The 23,707-nt window shown below is 52.9% G+C and overlaps 1 protein-coding gene across 1 annotated transcript; it reads right to left on the minus strand.

Annotated features, from left to right (window-relative positions):
• Positions 1-607: 607 nt before the first annotated feature.
• Positions 608-23,498, minus strand: SCART1 (scavenger receptor family member expressed on T cells 1). Its single transcript, XM_076010365.1, is given in 16 exon segments — positions 608-693; positions 753-1,067; positions 1,143-1,211; positions 1,720-2,034; positions 2,113-2,407; positions 2,409-2,818; positions 2,958-3,263; positions 9,949-10,263; positions 10,747-11,058; positions 11,695-12,021; positions 12,685-12,847; positions 14,752-14,803; positions 16,643-16,754; positions 16,807-17,119; positions 18,044-18,571; positions 23,307-23,498. Coding segments are annotated over 16 exon segments (4,110 nt in total).
• Positions 23,499-23,707: the final 209 nt, after the last annotated feature.

Here is a 23,707-nt window from a genome sequence, read left to right on the forward strand (position 1 = left end):
CAGGCTGCTCCTCCCCCCAGAGAGAGGGACTGAGAGCCCAGGGGGAGAGCACAGGTGTCAGGGCCCATGTGGGAGCATCCAGGTGTGTGGGCCTAGGCAGCGGGCACAGTGGGCGGGCACAGGTGGAGGGCTCCGGTGGGAGAACGCAAGTGTGGGGGCCCAGGTGGGAGCCCAGGGGGATGACCCAGGCGGGGCCCACTGCGCTCAGCTGCGCTTTGGATACAGAGCCGCGGCGTCCAGGAGGCCACAGCTTACCAGGGCCAACTCCGCCCCAGGCCACCAAGGCAAAGACCCCACAGAAGTGGCTGAGTGGGGCCTGGGGCCTCTGTCCCCACCACGATTCTCCACGGGGGGCACAAGAAGGACAGCAGTTTGCATCAGAGAAGGGCACCCTCTTCACCATGCGCAGAGCCCAGCTGGGCCCCTCTGAGCCACGGCCAGGACGGAGGACTGCAGCTTCAGAAGGGCCAGCTACCCTTGGCGGCAGCACTGTGGTCCCAGGATCACCCGCAGGTAAACGGCGGGACCTAAGTGCCAGGACAGAGAGGCCTCGCCAGCCCTGAGCCGCACAGACCCTCACAGATGCTAAAACAGCACCAGGCCCCACTCAGCCTGAGCTGACAGGAGGGCTGGAGGCAGCGCTGGCCAGGGCCACTGCGTGGCACTGCCCCAGACACAGGCTCGGGCCAGGTACTAAGGGGGAGCGGACACCCCAAAGGGACCGTCGCGGCGCCCCCTTCCGCCCCACTCACCGGAGCAGCGCACGCCCGCATCCTCCTTGTGCGCACAGTCTCCGCGTCCCCACCGCTGGGCCGGGCAGTCCCGCAGGAACGCCTCGCTGCCCCGGCACCCCACCTCGTCCAGCCACACGGGCCCTGAGCCGGGGCCAAAGGCGGCCCCCTCCAGGGCGTCCACGGCCCGACCACAGCCCAGCTGCCGGCACACGACCTCCGCGTCCGCCAGGTCCCAGGAGTCGTCGCACACGGTGCCCCAGGAGCCGCCGTGCCAGAGCTCCACGCGCCCGGAGCAGCCGTCCGCGCCCCCGCGCACGCGCAGCGCGCCCTCGTCTGGAGAAGGGGGCTGCGGTCACTGCAGGCACCAGCCGCGGAGGGAGGAGGGCAGGGAGACGGACAGAGGGCTACCTGGGCAGGTGAGGGTGTCTGAGCAGTTCAGGGCCTCTCCAAGGTCCTGGGGCACTTCCCCTGTGTGTTCTGTGTAGAAAAGTAGGGCCCGTTTTTTCCATTTGCAAGCTCAACAGGCTTAAATTTTCTGAAATATTTTTCTTTTCCTTTTTCTTTCTTTCTCCCAAACACAGGAATTTCTGCTTGCCGAAGGAGGAGAACTCTCTGTTTAAGCAAGGTGTATCCACACAGGATGAGGGATTCAACAAACTGTTCCCGGGACTACTGGGCGCAGCTGGGGGGCGGGGGCTGCCTGTCCCCAGCGGCCTGTCCTCGGAGGATGTCTGGGAAGCCCAGGGCTCCTGCTTCCCACTGGGGGAGAACCAGGGTTCTGAGGGGATTCCAGAAGGTCCCCACCCAGCTCAGAGGTTCAGAGCAGGGACTGGACCAGCACAACTTATAAGGAAAAGGGAAGCCTGACGTTCATCCCTCGGGAAAAGGCCCATGTGGATGCAGTGGGAGGAGCCTCAGTGACCGCCCCCCACCCCACAGAGGCCCACCCATCGCTCACCTGCACACAGGCCCTCCCACCGCTCACCTGCACACAGGACCCAGGCTTCCTCCGTGCTGGGGCAGGAAAGAGGGTCCCACGGAGCCGATGGGCACTGCCACAGGGACCAGTCATTCCTGTCCCTGCACTCAATGGAGGCCACCCAGAGAGCGTCGGGGGCAGGCCAGCTCCCTGCCCCAGCCAGCAGCTGGCCGTGGGTCCCACAGCCCAGCTGCCCACACAGGACCCCCAGGGCGGCTGCATTGAGGTTCTGGCAGACCCCGCCCCAGGTGCCGTTGTAGAAAATTTCCAGCCGCCCTGCGCATGGCCCGCTGTGGTTCTGCAGCCTCAGGTCCGTGAACTCTGCAGACAGAGAGGTCAGTCAGCCAGGCCCGGCTCTGAGTGCACGTGGGGACGACAGAGCGGACGGGCCGCACCCACCTGAGCAGAAGACCCCAGCGTCCTCCTTGTGCCCGCAGTCGTGCTGGCCCCAGCCTCGCGACGGGCACTGCCACAGAGCAGACTCGTGGCCCCCACAGCCCAGCTCGTCCAGCCAGATGCGCCCCGTCCCGGCCCCGAAGTGGGCGGCCCCCAGGGCGCTGAGGGCGCGGCCGCAGCCCAGCTGCCTGCAGACCACGTGTGCGTCCCGCAGGTCCCAGGCGTCGTCACACACGGTGCCCCACGCTCCCCCGTGGAGCACCTCCACGCGCCCGGCACAGCGTCCTGGCCCCGCAGCGAGGCGCAAGCGGAGGCTCCCTGCGGAGAGACCCAATCAGGGCGCCCCAGCCCACGCGAGCGCGGGAGGCGGGGCACGGGGCTCCACACTCACCGGAACACACGACGCCTGCGTCCCGCGATGTCCCCGCGGGCTCCCGCAGGGACGTGGACACGTTGCACTGGCTCAGGCGGGTCTCGTTGCCCAGACAGCGCGCGCGGCTCAGCCCCACCGGGAGGGCCCCGCGGCCGGGGGCAGGCGCGTCGTAGGCTCGCTCGGCCCCTCCGCACCCGAGCTGCCGGCACACGACGCCGGCGCCGCGCAGGTCCCAGGCGCGGTCCAGGACGCGGCCCCACGCGCCGTCCAGGGAGACTTCCACGCGCCCGTCGCAGCGGCTCTGTCCGTCCCTCAGCCTCAGGGCGTGGGGGAGACCTGCCGCGTGGGACGCGCCGGGACCCCAGGGCGTCACGGGACGGACCACCACCCCGGCAGAGCCAGCCCCTCCTACTTCCATCCGCTCTGTCCACGGCCTTGCTCACCCTCCTCCTCACCGCCCTGCGGCTGCACCCACCTGAGCACACCGCGGAGGCCGAGTTTCCTGGGGCACAGGCCGGGGCCCCCAGGGTGCTTGCTGGGCAGCTGAACAAATGCGGCTCCGTCCCCGCACAGTGAAACGCGGCCGGCCAGATGGTGGCATTCCCGTCCCCAAAATGGCCTCCTCGCGGTGTGGCGACAGCATTGCCACAGTCGAGCTGCTGGCAGAGGACGGTGGCATCTGGCAAGTCCCAGTGGGAGGCGCAGATGGGCGCCCAGGTGTCCTCCACCTGGAGCTCCACGCGGCCGTCGCAGCCGCTGCTGCCGTTGACCAGCCGGAACTCTGGGGGACAAGGTGCAGCCCGTGTGGGTCCCAGACCCGCAGACACTGCTGGCTAAACCCAGTCCTCGCCCCAGACTTGGGAGGGACAGACTGAGGGCAAGAAAGCAGCTTTGCCGAGTGATGTCACCAAAACTTGGGCTGGGGAACACCAAGATTCATCCCTCCACTAAGGCATTGATTAAGCCCGGGAAAACTGTCACAATCAACTCGGTCAGTTCTCTGGAACGTAAGCACAAGCTCACAACAGGGGACGCAAGAGTAAGAAGCTACAGAGAGTGGCTCCACACAGGCAGCAGGTGAGCACCAGGACAGCGTTCACATGGCCTGGCTAAGAGTTGACGGAGAGACCCGTTGCGGAATTAGTGTGCAAAGACTGGGAGGGTCGTGCTTTTCTCTAGTCATTAAAATACGTCTCTGTCCCACTGCTCGCTGGGCACTGTCCTAACTGAACACAGACTTCCGAGGCCACAGGAAAAAAAGAGTCTTTCCAAAGGAGCTTAGCAAAGCTGCTCAACGATTAAGTACAACTCTCAACAAGCAGCAGCAAGAAACCCTGATGGGGGAAAACTGATTTCCAGAGTTGCCGCATTATAATAATCAACATTTCCTGTTTCATATTAAAAAGTAGAAAGCATGCAAAAAAAAAAAAAAAAAACCTCAATAAGGTATGGTTAATCACGGATGGAAAAGATAATAAAAACTGTCCCTGAGGAAGCCCAGTTGTTGGACTCACTAGACAAAAACATCAAGTCAACTGCCTCAGACATGCTCAGAGAGCTAACGGAAGCCCTGGACCAGTAACCAAAGGGTGCCAGGATAACAGTATCTCACCAAATAGAATAAATGGATAGGAACTATAAAAATGAACCAAAAAGAATTTCTGGAGCTGAAAAACACAATATCTGACATTTAAATTTTTCTCGAGGGATTCAAAGAAGAAAGAATTAGGGAACATGAAAATAAGTCAATCGAGCTTATCCAGTCTGGGGAGCAGAAAAAAAAATGAAGGAAAATTAACAGAGCCTCAGAGACTTGTAGGGTGCCATCAAGCATAGCAATGTCCCCATAAGGGAAGTCCTGAAAGAAGAAGCAAGAAAGGGATAGAAAGAGAATCCCAGATTTGGCTCAATACCTAAAGGTAATTACATTGCAATACACTATAATCACTGGGTATATATTGAAAGGAAATTAAATCAGTATGTTGAAGAGACATCTGCACTTGTGTGTACTGCAGCACTACTTGTAATAGCAAAGACATGACAACAACCTAATTGTTCATCGATGGATGAACGGATAAAGAAAATGTGTTTTTACGTGTGTGTATATATACACACAATGTATACAAATATCAAAACATGATGTCCTATACCTTAAATATATAGAATTTTTATTTGTCACCTTAAAAAATAAATACAAATATTAAATTAAATATATTGCTAAACTGAAAAAATTTAGAGAAGTTCAGAAAAAGAGAAATACATTATAATCAAACTGTCAAAAGACAAAGAGCATTGAAAGCAACAGAGAAGTGACTTGTCATCCCTAGTCTCAACAGAGACTAGGGATTCTCAATAAGATTAAAAGCCAGTTTCTCATCCAAAATCATGGAGGCGAGAAGTGAGATAATATATTCAAAGTTCTGTAAGAAAAAATCTGTCAAACAAGAATTTAAGGTCAGAAATATTATCCTTCAAAAATGAAGGAAAAATTAAGACATTCTCAGACAAAAGTTAAGGGAGTTCGTTGCTAGTAGACCTGCCCTACAAGAAACACATAAGAGAATCTTTCTATTTGAAATAAAAGGAGACTAGACAGCAACTTCAAGCCATGTGAGGAAATAAAGAACACCGATAAAGGTAACTACGTAAGTAAATATGGGTGCCAGTATTATTTTGTTTCAGGAATATAACTTCTTTTTTTCTATATGATTTAAAAGACAAATGCACACATCTATATTACAAGTCATACAATATATAAGGATATAATTTGTGATAACACCATAAAAAGGGAGATGGAGCTACATAGGAGCAGAACTTTGGTAAATTTTTGAATTTCTGAAGCTAAATTGGTAATAATTTAAACTGGACTGTAATAAATTTAAGATATTAATTGTAATCCCCAAGGTAATTCTAAGAAAATAATTTTAAAATAGACTAAAAAGAGAATAAAGTGGTCCACAGAAAGAAAATCAATTAAACACCAAAAAATATAATAAAGGAGGGAATGAGGGACCAAAAACTATGTATCACACACAGAATTACTCCAGGCAATTACTTTGCATGTGAATGGATTAAACTCTCCAGTCAAAAGGCAGAGGGGAAGAATGGATTTTTTTAAATGATCTAATTACATGCTGTCTCAATAGACTCACTTTATATCCAAAGACACGAAAAAGTTGAAAGTGAAAGGATAGAAAAAGATAGTAACGCACTGCAAATTGACCAAGGTACTGACAAAAAGAATAAAAGAAAAAAGAAAAAGATAGTAATGCAAATAGTAACCAAAAGAGACTGTAAATAAAAATGTTAAGAGATAAAAAAAATAAAAATAATATTAAGAGTCAAAAAAGATGATTCTATATTAATAGAAGGGTCAGTTCATTAACAATGAATAACAGCTTAAAACACAAATGCATCAAACAACAGAATCTTGAAACACAGCACTGTATACAAAGCAAAAATTATCAAAATCGTTGGAAGAAATAGACAGTTCTGTGATAGCTGGAGGCTTGAATACCTCACTTTCAGTAATGGACAGAACATCCGATGGAATATCAATCAGGAGACAGAGGACTGGAACACCACTGTAAACCCACAAACCTAACAGGCACATACAGAAAAATCCAACAGCAGAATGCACACTCTTCTCAAGAACGCACAGGGAACATTCTACAGGACAGACCATACGCTAGGCCACAAAACAAGTCTGTATAAATTTTAAAAGGTTTAAATCATACGAAATGTCTTTGCTGACCACAGCAAGGAATGAAACTTGAAATCAATAACAGAAGGAAAAAGGAAAGTTCACAAATACGTATAATTTTAAAAACAACTCTTACATAATCAATAACTCAAAGAAGAAATCACAAAGGAAATTACAAAATATTTTTAGATGAATGAAAACAAAAATACAATGTACCAAAATTGTGCAGTTGGCCAGGCGCGGTGGCTCGAGCCTGTAATCCTAGAACGCTGAGAGGCCGAGGCGGGAGGATCATGCAAGGTCAGAGGTTCAAAACCAACCTGAGCAAGAGCGAGACCCCCGTCTCTACTAAAACTAGAAAGAAATTAACTGGCCAACTGAAAATATATAAGAAAATTAGCGGTGCATAGTGGCACATGCCTGTAGGCCCAGTTACTCAGGAGGCTGAAACAGAAGGATTGCTTGAGCCCGGGAGTTTGAGGTTGCTGTGAGCTAGGCTGACACCATGGCACTCTAGCCCAGGAAACAGAGTGAGACTCTGTCTCAAATAAATAAAAAAATAAAAAATAAATTGTGCAATTAAGTGAATGCTCGCAAGAAATGCAAACACCTACATGAAAAAAGAAGAATGAACTCAAATCACTAACCTAAAAAAACTAGAATAAATAAGAGCAAACTAGGCCGGGCGCGGTGGCTCACGCTTGTAATCCTAGCACTCTGGGAGGCCGAGGCGGGCGGATTGCTCAAGGTCAGGAGTTCAAAACCAGCCTGAGCGAGACCCCGTCTCTACTATAAAAATAGAAAGAAATTAATTGGCCATCTAATATATATATATATATATATATATATATATATATATATATATATATAAAATTAGCCGGGCATGGTGGCTCGTGCCTGTAGTCCTAGCAACTCGGGAGGCTGAGGCAGTAGGATTGCTTAAAGCCCAGGAGTTTGAGGTTGCTGTGAGCTAGGCTGACGCCACGGCACTCACTCTAGCCTAGGCAAGAAAGCGAGACTCTGTCTCAAAAAAAAAAAAAAAATAAGAGCAAACTAAATCCAAAGCTATCAGAAGCACAGCAATATAAGGATTACAGCAAAAATAAACAATATAGAGAATAAAAAAGCCAAGAACCAAGGAAATTTTAAAAATGGTTCTTTAAAAAGATTTTTATAAATGGCAATAGGTACAAACTAATGAAGAAAAAAGATGAAAGACTAAATTATTAAAATAAGAAATAAAAGTGGGGACATTACTACTGGTCTTACAGAAATAAAAAAAAAGATTGTGAGAATACTATGAACAATTCTATGCCAACAAACTAGATAATCCAGATGATATGGATAATCCTTAGAAAAACATAAACTACCAAAATTGACCCAGTAAGAAACAGAAAATCTGAACAGACCTATAACAAGAGATTGAATCAATAATCAAAAACTTCCCAACAAAGAAAGGTCAGGGTGCCAGATGGTTTCACTGATGAATTCTACCAAACATTTAAGGAAGAATTATACCAATCTTTCTCAAAATCTCCCAAAAATTAGGAAGGGCAGGATCAGTTTCTAACTCATATGAGGTAAGCTTGCCCTGATAACAAAGCCAGACAAAGAAAACTATAGACCAACATCCCTGAAAAATATTGATGCAAAAATCCTCAACAAAATACAAGGAAATCAACAGCATGTTAAAAGAGTTATACAACATGACCAGGTGCGATTTATCTCAGAAATGCAAGGGTGATTCAACATACAAAAATCAATCAACGGAATAAACCACGTTAATAGATTGAAGAAAGAAAACAATAATTATCTCAATTGATACAGAAAAAGCATTGGACATAATTCAATATCTTCTCATGATTAAAAAAACTCAGAAAATTAGGAATACAAGAGAACCTTGTGAACATGATTAAAGGGCATTTACCAAAAACCCGCAGTTGACAGCGTACTCAATGGTGAAAGACTGAATCCTTTTTCCCTAAAATCAGGAACAAGACAAGGATGCCCACTTTCACCATTTCCATTCAACACTGTGCTGGAAGTTCTAGCCAGAGCAAGTAGGCAAGAAATAATAATAATCGGCATCTAGATTAGAAAAGAAATAACAAAACCATCTCTCTTTGTAGATGGTATGAATATACAGGAAATCCTAAATAATTCATAAATAAATAATTACAGCTAACAAATGATTCCACAGAGTTGCAGGATACAATATCAACACACAGATATTAGTTATTTATATGCTAGTATACTTCTATACACTAGCATTGAACAATCCAAAAAGGAAATTAAGAAAGCAATTCCATTTACAATAGCATCAAAAAATAAAATATCTAAGAATAAATTTACCCAAGGAGGTATAAAATGGGTACAATGGAAACTATAAAACATTGCTAAAAGAACTTAAATAAGACCTAAATAAAAGGAAAGATGTCTCATATTCAAAGATTGAAAGACAATATTGTTAAGATGGCTATACTACCCAAAGTGATCAATGCCATTCCTATTACAACACCAACGGCTTTTTATTTTAAGAAATAAAAAAAAAACTGATACTAAAATTCATATAGATTACAAAGGATCCCAAATAGTCAAAAGCATATAAAAAGAACAAACTTAGAGGACTTTGTTGATTTGACACTTTCTGATTTCAAAACTTACTACAAAGCTACAGTAATCGAAACAGTGTGGTGCATGTAAGTGTAGCCATGTAGGTCAATGCAGTAGAGCTGAAAGCCCAGATATAACCAGAAATGTACCAGAAAGTCCAGAAATATGCGAATGGTCAATTAATGTTTGAAATAAGTACTATGACCCTTCATTGGGGAAGGAACAGTCTCTTCAAAAAGTGGTGCTGGGGACAGGATATCCACCTGCGAAAAGATGCAGCGGTCCCTTCACCCCAGCATATACAAAAACTAACTCAGAATGGATCAAAGACCTAAATATAAGAACTATCATATAAAACTCTTAGAACAAAACATACGGGTGAATCTTCATGACTTTGGATTTGGAAATCAGTTTTCTAGATATGACACCAAAAGCATAATCAACAACAGAAAAAGGGTAACTCCTGCTTAAAAAAAGTTAAAAACTTTAACGCGTCACAGAAACTGTTAAGAAAGCGAGAAGACAACCCACAGAATTCAAGAGAACGTTTGTGGCCAGACTCACAGGGCCACGTGTGGGTGACTCCACCTGGGAAACGTCCAGAGGAGGAAACTCCCGGACACGTGGGGGTTACCGGTTGGGGAGGGGAGGAAAGGAAGCGCTTACAGGTTACGGGGTTTCCTTTTGGCGTGGGGAAAATGTCCTGGAACCCCATCGCGAATGTGGGTTGTGAACGTACTAGATAAATGCCACTGCACTGAACACCTTAAAATGGCTAAAATGATGAATTTAAGCTGCGATTTGTGTCACAATAAGAAAGAAAAGGCGGGACGGAAATGCGAGCTCGCATTGGGGGCATGAACGGGAGCGCCTGTGTCTGTGGGTTCCCCGGGAGCCCGCGCCCGCACTTACTGTGCCCGGAGCGCACGAGCCCCGCGTCCCGGCCGTGCGCGCACCGGCGCCCGGGTCCCCGCCCTCCGTGCCCCGACCCCGCACGCAGCCCAGCCCCGGGAGCCCGCGCCCGCACTTACTGTGCCCGGAGCACGCGAGCCCCGCGTCCCGGCCTTGCGCGCACCGGCGCCCGGGCCCCCGCCCTCCATTCCCCGACCCCGCACGCAGCCCAGCCCCGGGAGCCCGCGCCCGCACTTACTGTGCCCGGAGCACACGAGCCCCGCGTCCCGGCCTTGCGCGCACCGGCGCCCGGGCTCTCGCGGGCAGTGGAACAGCAGCGACTCGTTGCCCGCACAGCGGAAGGCCTCCGTCCACACGGGTCCGGAGCCTCGGCCAAAGCGGGCGCCCCCGGGCATGGACACGGCCGCCCCGCACCGCAGCTCCCGGCACACCACGTGCGCCGTGGCCAGGTCCAGGTCCGCGTCGCAGACGGTGCCCCACGTCAGGCCCCGCCGCACCTCCAGGCGCCCGGCGCAGGGGTGCTCGCCGCCCGCCAGCTGCGCCTCCGTGTGTCCTGCGGGCAGACGCTGGACTGGAGCCACCGGGGCAGGACGGCTCTGCGCCGGCCTCTGGCGTCAGAGGGGGTCCAGAGGCCAGCAGGGGCAGACGTGGGGGCAGGGGCATCCCTCCACTCTGCATCTCCCTGGGGTGCTGGCCCCCACCCCCACACAGATTCTGACAGCAAGCCTCTTCCCCGCCCTGCCTCTGGGGAGACACAGGTCCCCTGGGACTCTGGGTGGGAGTATATGAGCACCCCCCACCCCCCACACTCAGGCCAGATAGGAACCGTGGGCAGAAGGCCGGGACGACAGGCACGGCCAACAGTGGGCGGCTCCAGACGCCTTCCTGGACCACTGCCCGCTGGAAGTGCAGAATCCCGTCAACCACCATGCACTGGGGACAGGGGCTTCCACTCTCACTAAGGCCACACGGTGAGGTAGATGTCATTATCCCCTTTGTTCGCATAAAAAAACTGCAGCCTGCAGAATGTCCCTACCTGAACACACCACATGGGTGTACGTAGGGAGGTCACACTGCTCTAGGAAGTTTAGGTTGATCTTGCAGTTGAAGATGCTGGACTCTGTTCCCTGGCAGGTCACAAACTTCCGCCCCTGGTCCCCAGGGCCCCCTCTGCCGTGGGCTCTAGACCACTGCAAAGCGGAGCCACAGCCCAGCTGTCTGCAGAAGACGTTGGCCTCTTCCTGGTGCAAGTCACACCTCAGGACGTTGCCAGCCGGGTTCACCACCTCGGGGATCCCGGCACAGGGGCTGCCACCCTTGCCCAGCCCGATTTGTTGAAAGGTACCATCTGCTGGCACAGAGGAGAAAGCTGGCCCTCAGAGCCCTCACCCTTGGCACAAGTGCAGGGACTAAGCCTGGGAGCCCCGGCCTGACTGCGTCCACGGGGCCCTCGCAGCTCCCCCACCCCGCGCCCAAGTGCTGGAGCCGTCCCTCCCGGAACTGCTGGCTCCCAGCGCAGCACAGAGAGCGGCCACCGTGGGGGCCCAGGCCAGGGCACCTGCCGTTAGCACACAGGTAAGCTCACTGTGATGATTGATGCTGCGCTTTCTACGCAGCTGGAGTTGGGAGGACCCCACAGAGCTTCCTGAGGTGGCCCTGACGGTGGTCAAGGAAAAGCAGTCGGTGACTGAGTCTAGAAACCTGGAGACCAACATTAACATAAGCGGGAAGGGGGTCCAGGCTCAGAGACAGGAAAGGGAGCGAGGGCTGATCTCCCGAAAGACAGATAAGGAAACCCGCCTCACCTTGCTGTCCTGCGGCAAAAGGACCCCTGAGGAGCCCCGAGGCTCCACGGGGAATGGGGCACTCACATCTGAACCAGACCCACCCTCCTGCCCTGGGGCTTGCCTCAATGCCCCTGGAGTCCGAGCAGAGGATGGAGGTCCCAGGAACAAGAGGGGATCAGGGTCCCAGTCTGACCTACCTGAGCAGGTTATCACCGCCACGCACTGGCACTCACAGCTGGTCAGTGGCTCCCAGGCACCCAGGGAGCACTCCCAGAGTGAAGCCTCCTCGCCCTGGCACTGGGCACCGTGCAGCCAGGTCAGCCCCATCTCATGGGGCCTCAGAACGTACTGGGAGGTTGCTAGAGCAGAGCCGCAGTTGAGCTGTCTGCAGGTCACCGACGCCTCTACCTTGCTCCAGCGGTCCCCGCACACAGGGCCCTGCCGGCCCAGGTGCTGCACCTGCAGGAGGCCCTCGCAGTGGTTTCCACCACCCAGGAGACTCAGGGACTCCTCCCCAGCCAGGCCTTCAGGGACAAGAACACAGGGTGGAGAGAGAAGATGCTGGGAATTTCATTCCGAATTTTCAAGCGTTAGAAAGTGTTGCCTAGCTTTTAATCCAAATTTCCACTGTTATCTCAAATTTCCATACTACTAATACTCTGCATTTTGATGGCATCAGACTGGTTTCTTCAAAGTGAAAGTTAGCAAAAAAGTGAACAAAGAAGCCAGGTAGGCCGGACGCGGTGGCTCACACCTGTAATCCTCGCACTCTGGGAGGCCGAGGCGGGCAGATCATTTGAACTCAGGAGTTCGAGACCAGCCTGAGCAAGAGCGAGACCCCTGTCTCTACCAAAAAAAAAAAAATAGAAAGAAACTAGCTGGACAACTAAAAATATATAGAAAAAATTAGCCAGGCATGGTGGCGCATGCCTGTAGTCCCAGCTACCTGGGAGGCTGAGGCAGGAGGATCGTTTAAGCCCAGGAGTTTGAGGTTGCTGTGAGCTAGGCTGACGCCACAGCACTCTAGCAACAGAGTGAGATTCTGTCTCAAAAAAAAAAAAAAAGAATGAAGAAGCCAGGTAACTAGGTGTGTCCTGTGTTGTGTCGTCCCCACCCTCCCCCAGATAACGTCCTGCATTCCGGGGGGGCTCTGTCCCAGGACCCTGCAAACGGCATCGCACACTCACCAGGAGGGAGGGTCCAGCAGGCCAGGAGCAGGGGCCACAGCCCCAGTGGGGACAATGCCAGGCCTGGTTGCATCTGCAGTGGTTCCCCCGGCTGGCGTCTCGGGGCAGGCACGAGCAGCTCTGCCCCGAACAGGAGGTGGCCTCCGACTCGATGTGACACTTTCTGAGAAGGAAGCCCGTCAGCACCCTCACCGCCCCCCCATATCAGAGCCGCCATCTGTCACCTGTGCCTGAGCCCAGGCAGTGCCCGCAGCGTGTGCTGAGGCCGGGCTGGGCTTCCTGCAGCCGTGCCTGACGCAGCCCCAGGTGTGAGATGGACTGACCAGGAGCCGGTTCTCGGCACGGCTCTGAGGGCCGCGGTGCTGAGACCAGGGCCGGCAGGGGAGTGATGGACTCTCTGTGCCCACATGGAAGGTTGGCTGAAGACCTGAGGTCGTTCCCAGCTCGGTGCGAGGTGTGGACAGAGACTTAGCGATTGGATCAAAATCCTGAGACACGTGCCCGTGACCAGCCCTTGCAAGGGTGCACACCGATCTGTGGGGGCCTGCATCCTGAGGTGGCAGCCAAGTGTGCAAGTCACCTGAATCGTGCTGGTTAGGCAGACTAAGGAACATCTGTACTGTGAGATATAATGGCAACTTCAGAGTGTAATTCTCTTCCTGTGCACATAGACGTTTACTGAAATGTCTGAACCATAATCCCATCTCAGACTGGAAAGGAGTAAAATCGCACTATCTTCTCTGATGACAGTGAAAATTGAGTAGAAATTAGTAACTAAAGATACATCTAAAATTTTCATGTTTTTGGAAACCAAGCAATACAAAATTAAGTAGAAGTCACACTGGAAATTAGTTTGGACAAATCTCACAAATACAATATTGAATCACAGAAAGCCAAACACAAAGTACGCACTTTAGATGCCATTGATATAAATTTTTCATGCAGGCAAACCAAATTTTGGAATTAGAATGCAGGTTGGGGAGGGGTGTGAGGGGACACTTTTGGGATGTTGGTAATGCCACACATTGTCAATAGCGCCCTGGGCAGCAATTCTATGACTCAACTGTGTGCTATGTGGCTGTTTGTTTTCATTGACCTGTAGAGAGCTAAATAAAAGAATTCTAGAACTTTAAAAATGTGTCTTCTATACTTCCCTTGTGTGCCTGCCACATGTCATAATGCACTTTGTTTCTGTTTTTGTTTTTTACATTTATTCCCATTACTTTCTAACATAACTAGTTCCATTTGTCAAGTTTTAACGCTGTTGAGGGCAGGGTCTGTGACTTATCACCAATGCACAGTACAGGGCTGGGCATGGGGGAGGCATTCCTAAATGTTCGGGGAAGTAAATAAGTAAACTGCAGTGATGAAAAGTAGAAAAAAAATGAGCTTCTAGTTTATATTATATGACACAAAAAAAACCTCTAAGTAGTACTTTTGATCTAAAAGAATAGCAAAAATAGTTTAAAATTCAAGTCGTATCAGATAAAAGAGCAACTTTAAGAGACTAAATTCACAATTCTAAGCACCACTGGGTTCAAGGCACTCCCAGAGTCCAGGTGCTGGGAGCTCACACATCTCACTTGCCTGACAGGCAATGCCGGGGGGGGGGGGGGGGGGGCCGCAAGAGAAATTGGGGCATAAGGGAGAAGTGGCAGGGGGCTGGGGCAGCTCCGGGAAGCCTCGGAGAGGGGCCACACTTTTGTGGGGCTGCAAACAGATAAGCAGGGAGGCCAGGTGTCAGCCGCGGGAGGAACACAAGGCAGAGGCTCAGAGTGTGAAACACCATGCCCTGCTCGTGGGGCTGCAGCAAACAGCTGTGCTGCAACAGAGCAGGGAGGGCAGAGCGGGGGTGATGCTGGAGGAGCCTGCGGGCCCGTGCCCAGCTCTGCACAGCCCTTTGGGAGCTTCGGGACCCCTGGCAGCAGCTGCAGTCCCCAGGGGGGCTCCTGGCTCCGTCCCTTCAGGCCCCTTGCTCTCTGTCCTGCGCCTTCATTCAAGACCCAGGTCTTTTCTCTTTTGCTTCCATGCTTGCAGCCTTGGACTGCTGTTGGCTTTCGGACTTACCTTCTCCCCAGGACTTAGACGCACCTTAGATGCACCCCAGCTGCAGAAAATCCTTGAAAGGGAGCGACAGTGAATGGTGCAAATGGATTTAACCAGCCCCCCAGGCTCCTCCTGGCTTTCCTGCAGCCCCCAGGAGCACACAGGACACCTACCTAAATGCACAGTGTGTTTACGTTCCCTCAGACTGACCACCTGTGGCCAGGCTGCGGCTCTAACCGTGGGTTTTGCTGTTGGCCCTGGTGCTGACACCAGGCTGCGGCTCTCTGGCCTCTGGCCACAGTGCTGACGGCAGGCTGATGGCGGGCTGGGCGTAAGAGGTGCCTTGCCCCACTTTCTACAATCCCCCCAGCTCCTGTCTCCCAACTCACATCTTCACTGCAGCCTCCTCTGCTTACAACCCTGTGGCCCAAGTCCTTCAGGTGAATCCACCTGTCCAGTTTTATGGGGATAATGCCCAGGGCTGTCCCCCTCCCCCCAGCACGGCCAGTGTGTCTCGTTCTGTGAGGCCACATCCCCCTCGGAAGAGGAATCACGTCACTGAGACGAGGCCCCAGGACTCAGGCTGTGCGCCGGTTACGAAGGGCCAACCGTCCGCCCCTTCCCACGGTCACTGGCAACGTTGGCTGGAAACTCCTCGCTCCTGGCCCACACCCCTCCCAAGCCATGAACCACACTTGCATCATTCTTGTGGCCTCCCAGACGTCACCCAGGGCTGACTTCCCGAGCAGGAAGGGCAGGCACCGAGATGCAAGGAGACTGGGGCTGATTAGGACAGGGCAGGTGCCCACAGCACACTCAAAACACATCTCGGACTACCTGCTCCCACTTGGATTTCACCGTTGGTCATTAATGTTCCTGAACCTTAAAAAGCTTTTTATTTTTAAGAATTAGCATTCAAAGTTATTGTTCAACATCTTTAGTGGAGAACAGGTGATACCCATTTGGGGACATGCAGGGAAACAAGGATTTATTCCTGGGGCCAGGAGGTTCAGGGGGTGGTGCCACGGAGAAGCGGCCACCCCTGTACTTCAATCACCACTTTCTCAGGGGAGGTTCTCCTATAAGACCTGGTGCCAGGGCTGGTGGCTTCCCACAGAGCCACTGCCCGTGTGGACAAAGGACACTCTTTGCTGTCACCGGCTGCCACTGCTGGCTCTGCCTCTGACCCAGAGTGGCCAGTGCAGGGTTTCCCTCCACTGCGAGGCAGGGAGTTTGGCCACTGTGTGTGGAACAGCAAGAGGGAGGAAGGTGGGGTGACTCCCCACTCCAGGGTGTCCCCACATTCACATGTTGTCCCCTTCCCATGACCAGCTTTTGACCAAGAGAACAGGCGGGGTGAGGAGGGCCCCTCCTGCATGTGACCACGTCTGTGGTGTAGACTCCAGCTGGCCTCGAAAGTGCAGCTGCCGTGTGGACGGAGGGCAGGGCGCTATGAGAGCATTCAGAAAGAAAACGGGACCCTGTCCTGCACCTGCGCAGGGGTGAACTCTGCCAAGAACGTGAGGCAGCCTGGATCTCACCTGGGACTCGGTCCCAGCCGACATCTGACTGCAGCCTGCGACCCTGAGCAGGAGACCTGGCTCAGAAGACGAATGTGTGCTGCTGTGGCCGGGCACAGTGGCTCACACCTGTCATCCCAGCACTTGGGAGGCCAAGGCAGGAGGATCACTTGAGGCCAGGAGTTTGAGACCAGACCCTGTATCTACAAAAAAGGAAAAAATGTGTGCTGTTCTATTGCCACATGGCAATAGAAAACCAACACAGATGGTGAAGAGAAGAAGTATGGGATGTAGGCTTGAAAATATTTTTAAAATGACAATTATCCAGAAAGTTCCATGTGCTGGCAATAGGGGGTCTTCTCCAAGAGCAACCTGAGCTGTGTCGTCAGTACCTGTCCCACCTGGACGCAGGGCTGTCGACCTCCTGCAGTACCTGGAGCAGTGCCTCGGGTGGTCCCGGAACTTCCTGGGCACCCTCGGGGTCTGTGCCAGTTGCTCCTACGTCTGCGGAGGTGGCGAAAGCTCCTGTCAGGGAACGCGGCTTTTTAAGACTGACAAAGCCAGCACGTGTCTGGTGACAGCTGGCGAGGACCCTGTGGGAAGTGGCCAATCTGGGTTTTGGGTGTTTCCAGGTGCGGGCGCTGCCACTGCCTTGGCCCTGCTTCCCCGAGAGGGCTTTGTCCTCTCTTCCCGACGACAGGCTGGATGCGGGCGTCGGACCAACGCTCTGGGGCTGCAGGCTCCTCTGCCACCACCCTCACTGGGCTGGCGGGAGCCGGGGGGCCGGACACAGACCCCAGGGGCAGCTTGGTGCAAGCAGGGGCCGATCTCCCGGTGCGGACGCCAGCCTTGTGGGTGTCCACGGACACCTGGGCCCAAACCGGTCAGCCTGTCTGGCTCCGGGCTCTTTCCCACCAGCCCTTGCAGGGCTGCAACGCGAGTGTCTTTCCATGGGGTCTCCGCGGTCTCCGTGCTGGGGTCTCCATGCGGGGGGTCCCCTTGCTGGGGTCCCTGTGCTGGGGTCCCTGTGCTGGGGTCCCCGTGCTGGGCCACAGCCCCGACGGGCAGGCTCTCCCGAGTGTGGACACTGTGTCACAGAGGGGACGATGCCAGCTGGGGACAGTCTAAGAAGATGGGAGGAGAGATTCAGACATGTTCTTTATTTTGAAATATAAAATGCGTATTAAAATACAGCACAAAATTTTTATAAAAGGAACGCCCCAGAAACCACAGCCCTAGGAGGGAGCAGAGCTCCACGGTGTCTTGGCAGACCCCACCCCCACCCCAATTCAAGACCCCTCCTCCCTGGGGGCACTGCTGTCCTGGCCGGGGCAGTGACCGGTGCCGTGCGTTTTGTGGGTCACACCTGTGTGTTGTCTGCTGCTACAAACCGCCCCCGACCTGAAGACTTGCCATGACGACAGCTCAGTGGTTCCCAGGGTTCTGCAGGTGGACTAGTGTTTCCCTGGGGGGTCTTGTCCCGCTCACTCAGGGGGCCGCAGCCAGTGTTCTGCAAGGTCTGACGCGTGGGGTCCAGGTGCCAGCCCCCACCCGGTGTGTTTCATTCAGGCCTCTGTGGCCTGGTGGTCTCGGCGTCCTAGCTGGGGGCAACAGCCTCGGCTAGGGGCCCCCATGTCACTGCATTCACTGCACTGGTCAAGAGAAGCCAAAGGCCAGCGGGGTCGGGGTGGAGAGCGAGGCTGCGCCCTCGGTGGCATGAGGAGCAGCATCACCCCGCGAAGGGCTCTTGTGTGGGGACAGGACAAACGCCGGGGCCGAATTTGGAAACCCACAGCATCGCCCGCGTGCGCCCCGTGACCGCGAGGTTCAGCGTTCTCGCTTTGAACCCTCAGGAGTGGAATCTGCTCGCTCCCTCGCTGGCAGCCCTTCCCTGGCGTTTCCTGCGTGGGGCCGTCCGCGTGAGCAGCTGCAGGTAGCCGCTGTCTCGCCCCACGTCGCCCGCGGGCGCAGACACTCGACTTCCCTCTAGGCTGCCGGTGGTCCACCGTTCGCAGGTAGCCGCTGTCTCGCCCCACGTCGCCCGCGGGCGCAGACACACGACTTCCCTCTAGGCTGCCGGTCGTCCACCGTTCGCAGGTGTCGCTGTCGCGGAAGCTGCGGCTGGCACGCCCGTGTGCGCGGGGCTGCGCTTCCCGTGCGCTCCTGCAGGGGGCGCTGCTGGGCCGGCGGGCGGGCTCCACGTTTAGCAGGTGGCGCCCCGCCAGTCCCAGGTGTGCGGGCGGCCAGCGGGAGCAGCGGCCCGGCGCTCTCCCCACCTGCTGGCGCCGCCGGCCGCGGTCTCCCGTGGTAGCCCTCGATTCCTAGTTCAGTCGAGCACCGTGAGCACCGTGATTTGTGGGAATTCTTCACAGATTCTTCTATGTTTATATACACCGCCTTTGTCCATTATGCGTGTTGTGAGTCCCTGCTCTAACTTTGTGGCTTCTCCTTTTAATCTTTAATGGTGTTTGTGGAAGTGCTGAAGTTTCTAATTTTATTTCAATCTATTCATGTTTTTCCTTTAATGTTAATGTTTTATGTCACCTATTTTTTAAAAAAAAACTTTCATTGCCAGAATAAACCACACCTGATTTCAATATATTAATTTTTTAATATATTGCTGGATTTGTTTTGCTAAAATTGTGTTCATGGTGTCTGCATGCCTGTTCATGTAATGTTTTTACTGTCATTCATGGATTCAGGTATGAATGTCTATGTTAACCTCTGTTTTTGGAAAATGAATTTATCTTACGTTTCTCCTCAAAGGCCATTTTCCCTGAGTTTGGGACAGCAGGTGTCTGGGTACCTTGGAGGCGCATCTTGCTGTGTCCTGACTTCCACCTTGGCTGAGGGACAGTTGGCTTGCGGGTCCCGGGAAGGGCGTCGGCCGGCTCCCTGCTGCTGCACAGGTCCTCTTTCTCTCGGTGCTCTGTGTGCGGGTGTGATGTGTCAAGCATTGTTTTCGTTCATTCTGTGCAGGATTTACTGGCCTTTTTGGTATCTATAGACTTCTATCTTTTATAAGCTCTGCAATATTCTCAACTGTGGTCTCATCAAACATTGCTATGTACTGAGGACAGACCTTTTCTGTGAGGGTCTGATAGTGCATATTTTGGGCTTTGCAGGTTTCCGTCACAAGCATCCAACTCTGTGGGTACAGTGTGAGCCGAGGAATAGACAATACAGAGAGACACGGTGTGGCCAGGCAGGACACACTCTGCCCCAGCAGAGACACACCCGGCCCGCAGATCTTGCTCTGCCCCTTCTCCTGAGCATCTAATTATCCCGTGCTAGACCTTCCCACTCCATACCTTCCGTATAACTTTCCTGTCTTCCATTTTCCCATCAGTTTGTTTCTCTGTGATTATTTGAGCTTCAAAATAAAAAATTGAAGGGTAAATGACATATAATAAATTGCATATATTTAAAGTGTGCATTGGTAAGTTTTGAGCCATGACCCCTGTGGAATTATTGCTGCAGTCAAGGCAATGAACGTGCCCCCCAACTCCAGTTTAATTGCACCCCTCCCTCTCCCTGCCCGCCCTCCCCTGTGCGTCATAGGCAGCCCCTGACCAGCTTGGTCACCACTGACCTCTTTACATTTTCTAGAATTTTATAGAAATGGAATCACATAGTTGCACTCTTTCATATCAGACTTTTTCTTGCTCAACATAATTATTTAGAGATTCATCTATGTTGTTGCATCAATAATTCATTCCTTTTATTGCTAATATTCCAGTATAAGGATATACCATAATATGTTTATCTATGCACCTTTTTTTTTTTTTTTTTGAATTTTTTTTTTTGAGACAGAGTCTCACTTTGTTGTCCAGGCTAGAGTGAGTGCCGTGGCGTCAGCCTAGCTCACAGCAACCTCACACTCCTGGGCTCAAGCGATCCTGCTGCCTCAGCCTCCCGAGTAGCTGGGACTACAGGCATGTGCCACTATGCCCGGCTAATTTTTTATATATATATATCAGTTGGCCAATTAATTTCTTTCTGTTTATAGTAGAGACGGGGTCTCGCTCTTGCTCAGGCTGGTTTGGAACTCCTGACCTTGAGCAATCCGCCCGCCTCGGCCTCCCAAGAGCTAGGATTACAGGCGTGAGCCACAGCGCCCGGCCTCTATGCACCTTTTGATGGACATTTGAGTTGTTTTCAGTCTTTGGCAATGACAAATAAAGCTGCTATGAATACATACTTACAAGTCTTTTTCAAAATTGTTTTAAAGGCTAGTCAAGTGGAGAAGCAACAAATCTGTGACCAGTTGGCTGGATTAGTTGTCGGCATCACTGCACTCAGAACAGCCACTTGCAAGTCTTTACAAAGATTCATACTATCCTGTCCCTTAGGTAAATACCTAACAGCGAAACTTTTTGGAAAACTCCCAGCTTATTTTCCAAAGTGGTTACTCCATTTGCATTCCTCTCAGTGGTGTCTGTGTGAGCTCTAGCTCCTCCAAAAACTTACCTGCACTCGGCGTGGTCAGTCTTTTCGACCTTAGCCTTAGTTCTACTGAGTGTGTAGTGGTGTCTCATTGTGGCTTTGATTTGCATTTGCATTTCCCTAATAACCAGTAATATTCAGCATTTTTCATGTACCTATTTATCATCTGTATATGTTCTTTGCTAAAGTGTCTGTTCAAATGGTTTGCCCATTTCTTAAAAATTTGGATTTTTTTGTTTTATTATTGAGTTTTATATATCAGTTATTGAGTCAAAGGATACAAGTCCTTTATTAGACATATGATTTGGAAATATTTTCTCCTAGGCTCTAACTTGTGTTTTCATTTTCTTAGCTGTGTCTTTAGAAGATTTTAATTTTGATAAAGTCCAACTGATTATTTTTTCTTTTGTAGATATTGGTTTCGCATTCAGATCTATGAAATTTTTGCTTAGCCCAAAGTAAAATTTTTTCCTCATGTTTTCTTCTAGCTTTACATTTCTTCATATTTAGGCCTGTGACCTGTTTTGAGCTTATTTTTATATATGGTGCAAGGTGTGGATCAAAGCTCATTGTTTGGAGCTCAGTATTGAGTATGAGATTAATTAGGCTTTCTGCAGACGCCTTTATCAGGTTGAAGGACTTCTCTTGTATTCTTAGTTTGCTGAGCGCTTTCTTTAAGAATGAATGACTTTGTTTTTCTGCATCTATTGAGATACTGTTTGTGCTTTAAAATCTGTTCTGTGGTGAATCATGCTGATTGATTCCAAATGTTTAGCAGGTGCCTGGCCGGGCCACGGGCTCCTTGCTGCCACCCAAGTCACACTGGGCGTGTTCCTGACTGGCTGCTCCACCCGTGCCCTCCCTGCCTGCCACCCGCAGCCTGCTTCTCTGCCCTCGGGCTCTCGGTGGGCTTGCGGGTGTCCTGCGTACTCTCCTCTCACCCTATGGCTCATTCTAACGCCAAAATCTCATCACGCCCCTGCTCTGCTGAGAACTATCCAGTGGCTTCTATCTCCTGCTGGGGGCAGTTGCGACCCTGCCCCGAGGTCCCTGGGGCGGGGCCCCTGGCCAGCCCTGCACCCTGCCCTCTGCTCAGCCTGCCCATTCGCCTCATCACAGGCCGTCTTCAGGGGGTGGCCGGCGTGACCTAGCGGGCAGGATGTGGGGCAGATGAACAGCCTTGTCCCCCAGCAGCAGCCTGGGGAACAGAGGGGGCCCAAGAAGAAATCACCCAGCGATCCCTGGGTCCGCACCCCCTGCCCCAGGCCCAGAGCTGAGGGTGCAGCCCCCAGACCCTCCTATGGTGGGCTCCACCTGCCTGCTCAGAGTGGTGGGGCTCAGACTTCATTCAGTCCTGCCTTGGCATTTGCCACCTCCTGACCTCGGGCTGGTCCACTGCAGGGGCACAGGGTGGACCAAGGATACCCTTAAAAGGGGCAAAGGCACCAGGACCCTCTGCCCCAGCACTGGGACCCCACCAGGACCACAGTCACCAGGGGTCTCTGCTCTTTTCCAGGGGGTCCCCCGTGCCTGCCCTTTGCTCAAGGGGGGCAGAGGGCAGCAGGAGGGGACGGGAGGTGCCCAAGACCCGACAAGGGGGTTTCGGGCCCCTACCTTCTGTGCACTGTTAGAAAAGGGACACCCTGGTCACAGGTGATAGCTCACCAGCCCCTGGGAGGAGGGTCAGGGCCCCACTGCGCGTCTGGCCTGGCCTGGGACCCTGGTCCACACAGAGCCAGACCCCTGGGCTCCCCAGGGGCAGGTGTAGGTTTGCTCTGTGTTCCCAGCCCCAAAGCCATTTGATCCATGTCACCTCTATTCATCCACTCAGCAATGTCTGTGGGGCCCTAGCTGGGTCTCAGCGTTGGCTCTAGACTCCAGGCAGGACAGCCAGCAGGCAAGTGTTTGCCTGGGGTGGGGGTCAGGTGTCGGAGGGAGACCTGCAATAAACTAGCACAAGGACAGCTCTGGGGCAGCTGGGATGGTGAGCATGGCTGTGGGAAGTGAGTGCAGGGTGGGCGGGCGGGCCCCAGCCAGCTGTGGGGGGTCTGCAGCACACAGGCCTTGGTGCTCCTGGGCTTTCGCTGACTGGGCAAGCTGCAGGGTGGTGAGCAGAAGAGGGACGTGGTGCCACCTGCCTTTAAAGGCCCCGGGCCCTGCTGCTGGGTGGAGAATGGACAGGCAGGGTCCAGTTAGCGGCTGCAGCTGTGGCCAGGTTGGGGGTGTAGCTGGGTCAATCTCGTGGGCACAGCCAGTAGGATTTGCTGGTGGATCAGATGTGGGTATGGAAAGCTCCGGGGTCAGCAGGATTTGGGGGGCTGGGGGAGTCTGAACGGAAGTCTTGGCTGCCCAGTTCAGAGGAGTCGGATGGGAGTCTGGAGCTGGGCCTGGCCTGGAGGTGGGCGTTCACGGGGGAGGCTGGAGCTGTTCCTTCCAGTCCAGCTTTGGGAGCAGGCAGAGGCACAGCCCCCACTGTGCACCTGCCCTGGGCCACAGCCCAAACCCTCGGGGCATGAGCCAGGCCTGCTGGCCCAGCCTCCTTGGCACCGGGCGCGGTTCCTACACACGGGCAGAAACCTCCCCTCTCAGGAGGTCCGCACCACCTCCCACCCTCCCCGGCTGCAGGAGGTTGGTCTTTGTCAAAAACTCAGGTGGGCGATTTCTCTCCAGTGGCCCCTCGACCCCCACTTCCCAAGCTGCGCACAGACCCTGCGCTGGCTCTCGTCTGGGAAGCCACAGGCGGAAGCCCCCTCGGCCGCTCAGGACAGGAGCGACACCGTATGGCTTCTTTGGGGTCTCCATGGTCTGGTCTTTCTCCTCTGGCTTCTAAACACCCAGCCAGCAGCTGGCTCCACCTCCTGTCTCCGACAAAAGGGAAGGAGCCCCCTTTGTCGTCAGCTGCACCCTAACCCTAACCCTAACCCTCCCCGCGCTGCCACAGGGACCCCACCAGCAGCGGCTGCACCCCAGGAAGACCCCGGCGGCCACTGCTGGGCTGGCCGCCCAGCCCC

Source organism: Microcebus murinus, chromosome 14, assembly GCF_040939455.1.
Source record: "Microcebus murinus isolate Inina chromosome 14, M.murinus_Inina_mat1.0, whole genome shotgun sequence".
Taxonomy (NCBI): domain Eukaryota; kingdom Metazoa; phylum Chordata; class Mammalia; order Primates; family Cheirogaleidae; genus Microcebus; species Microcebus murinus.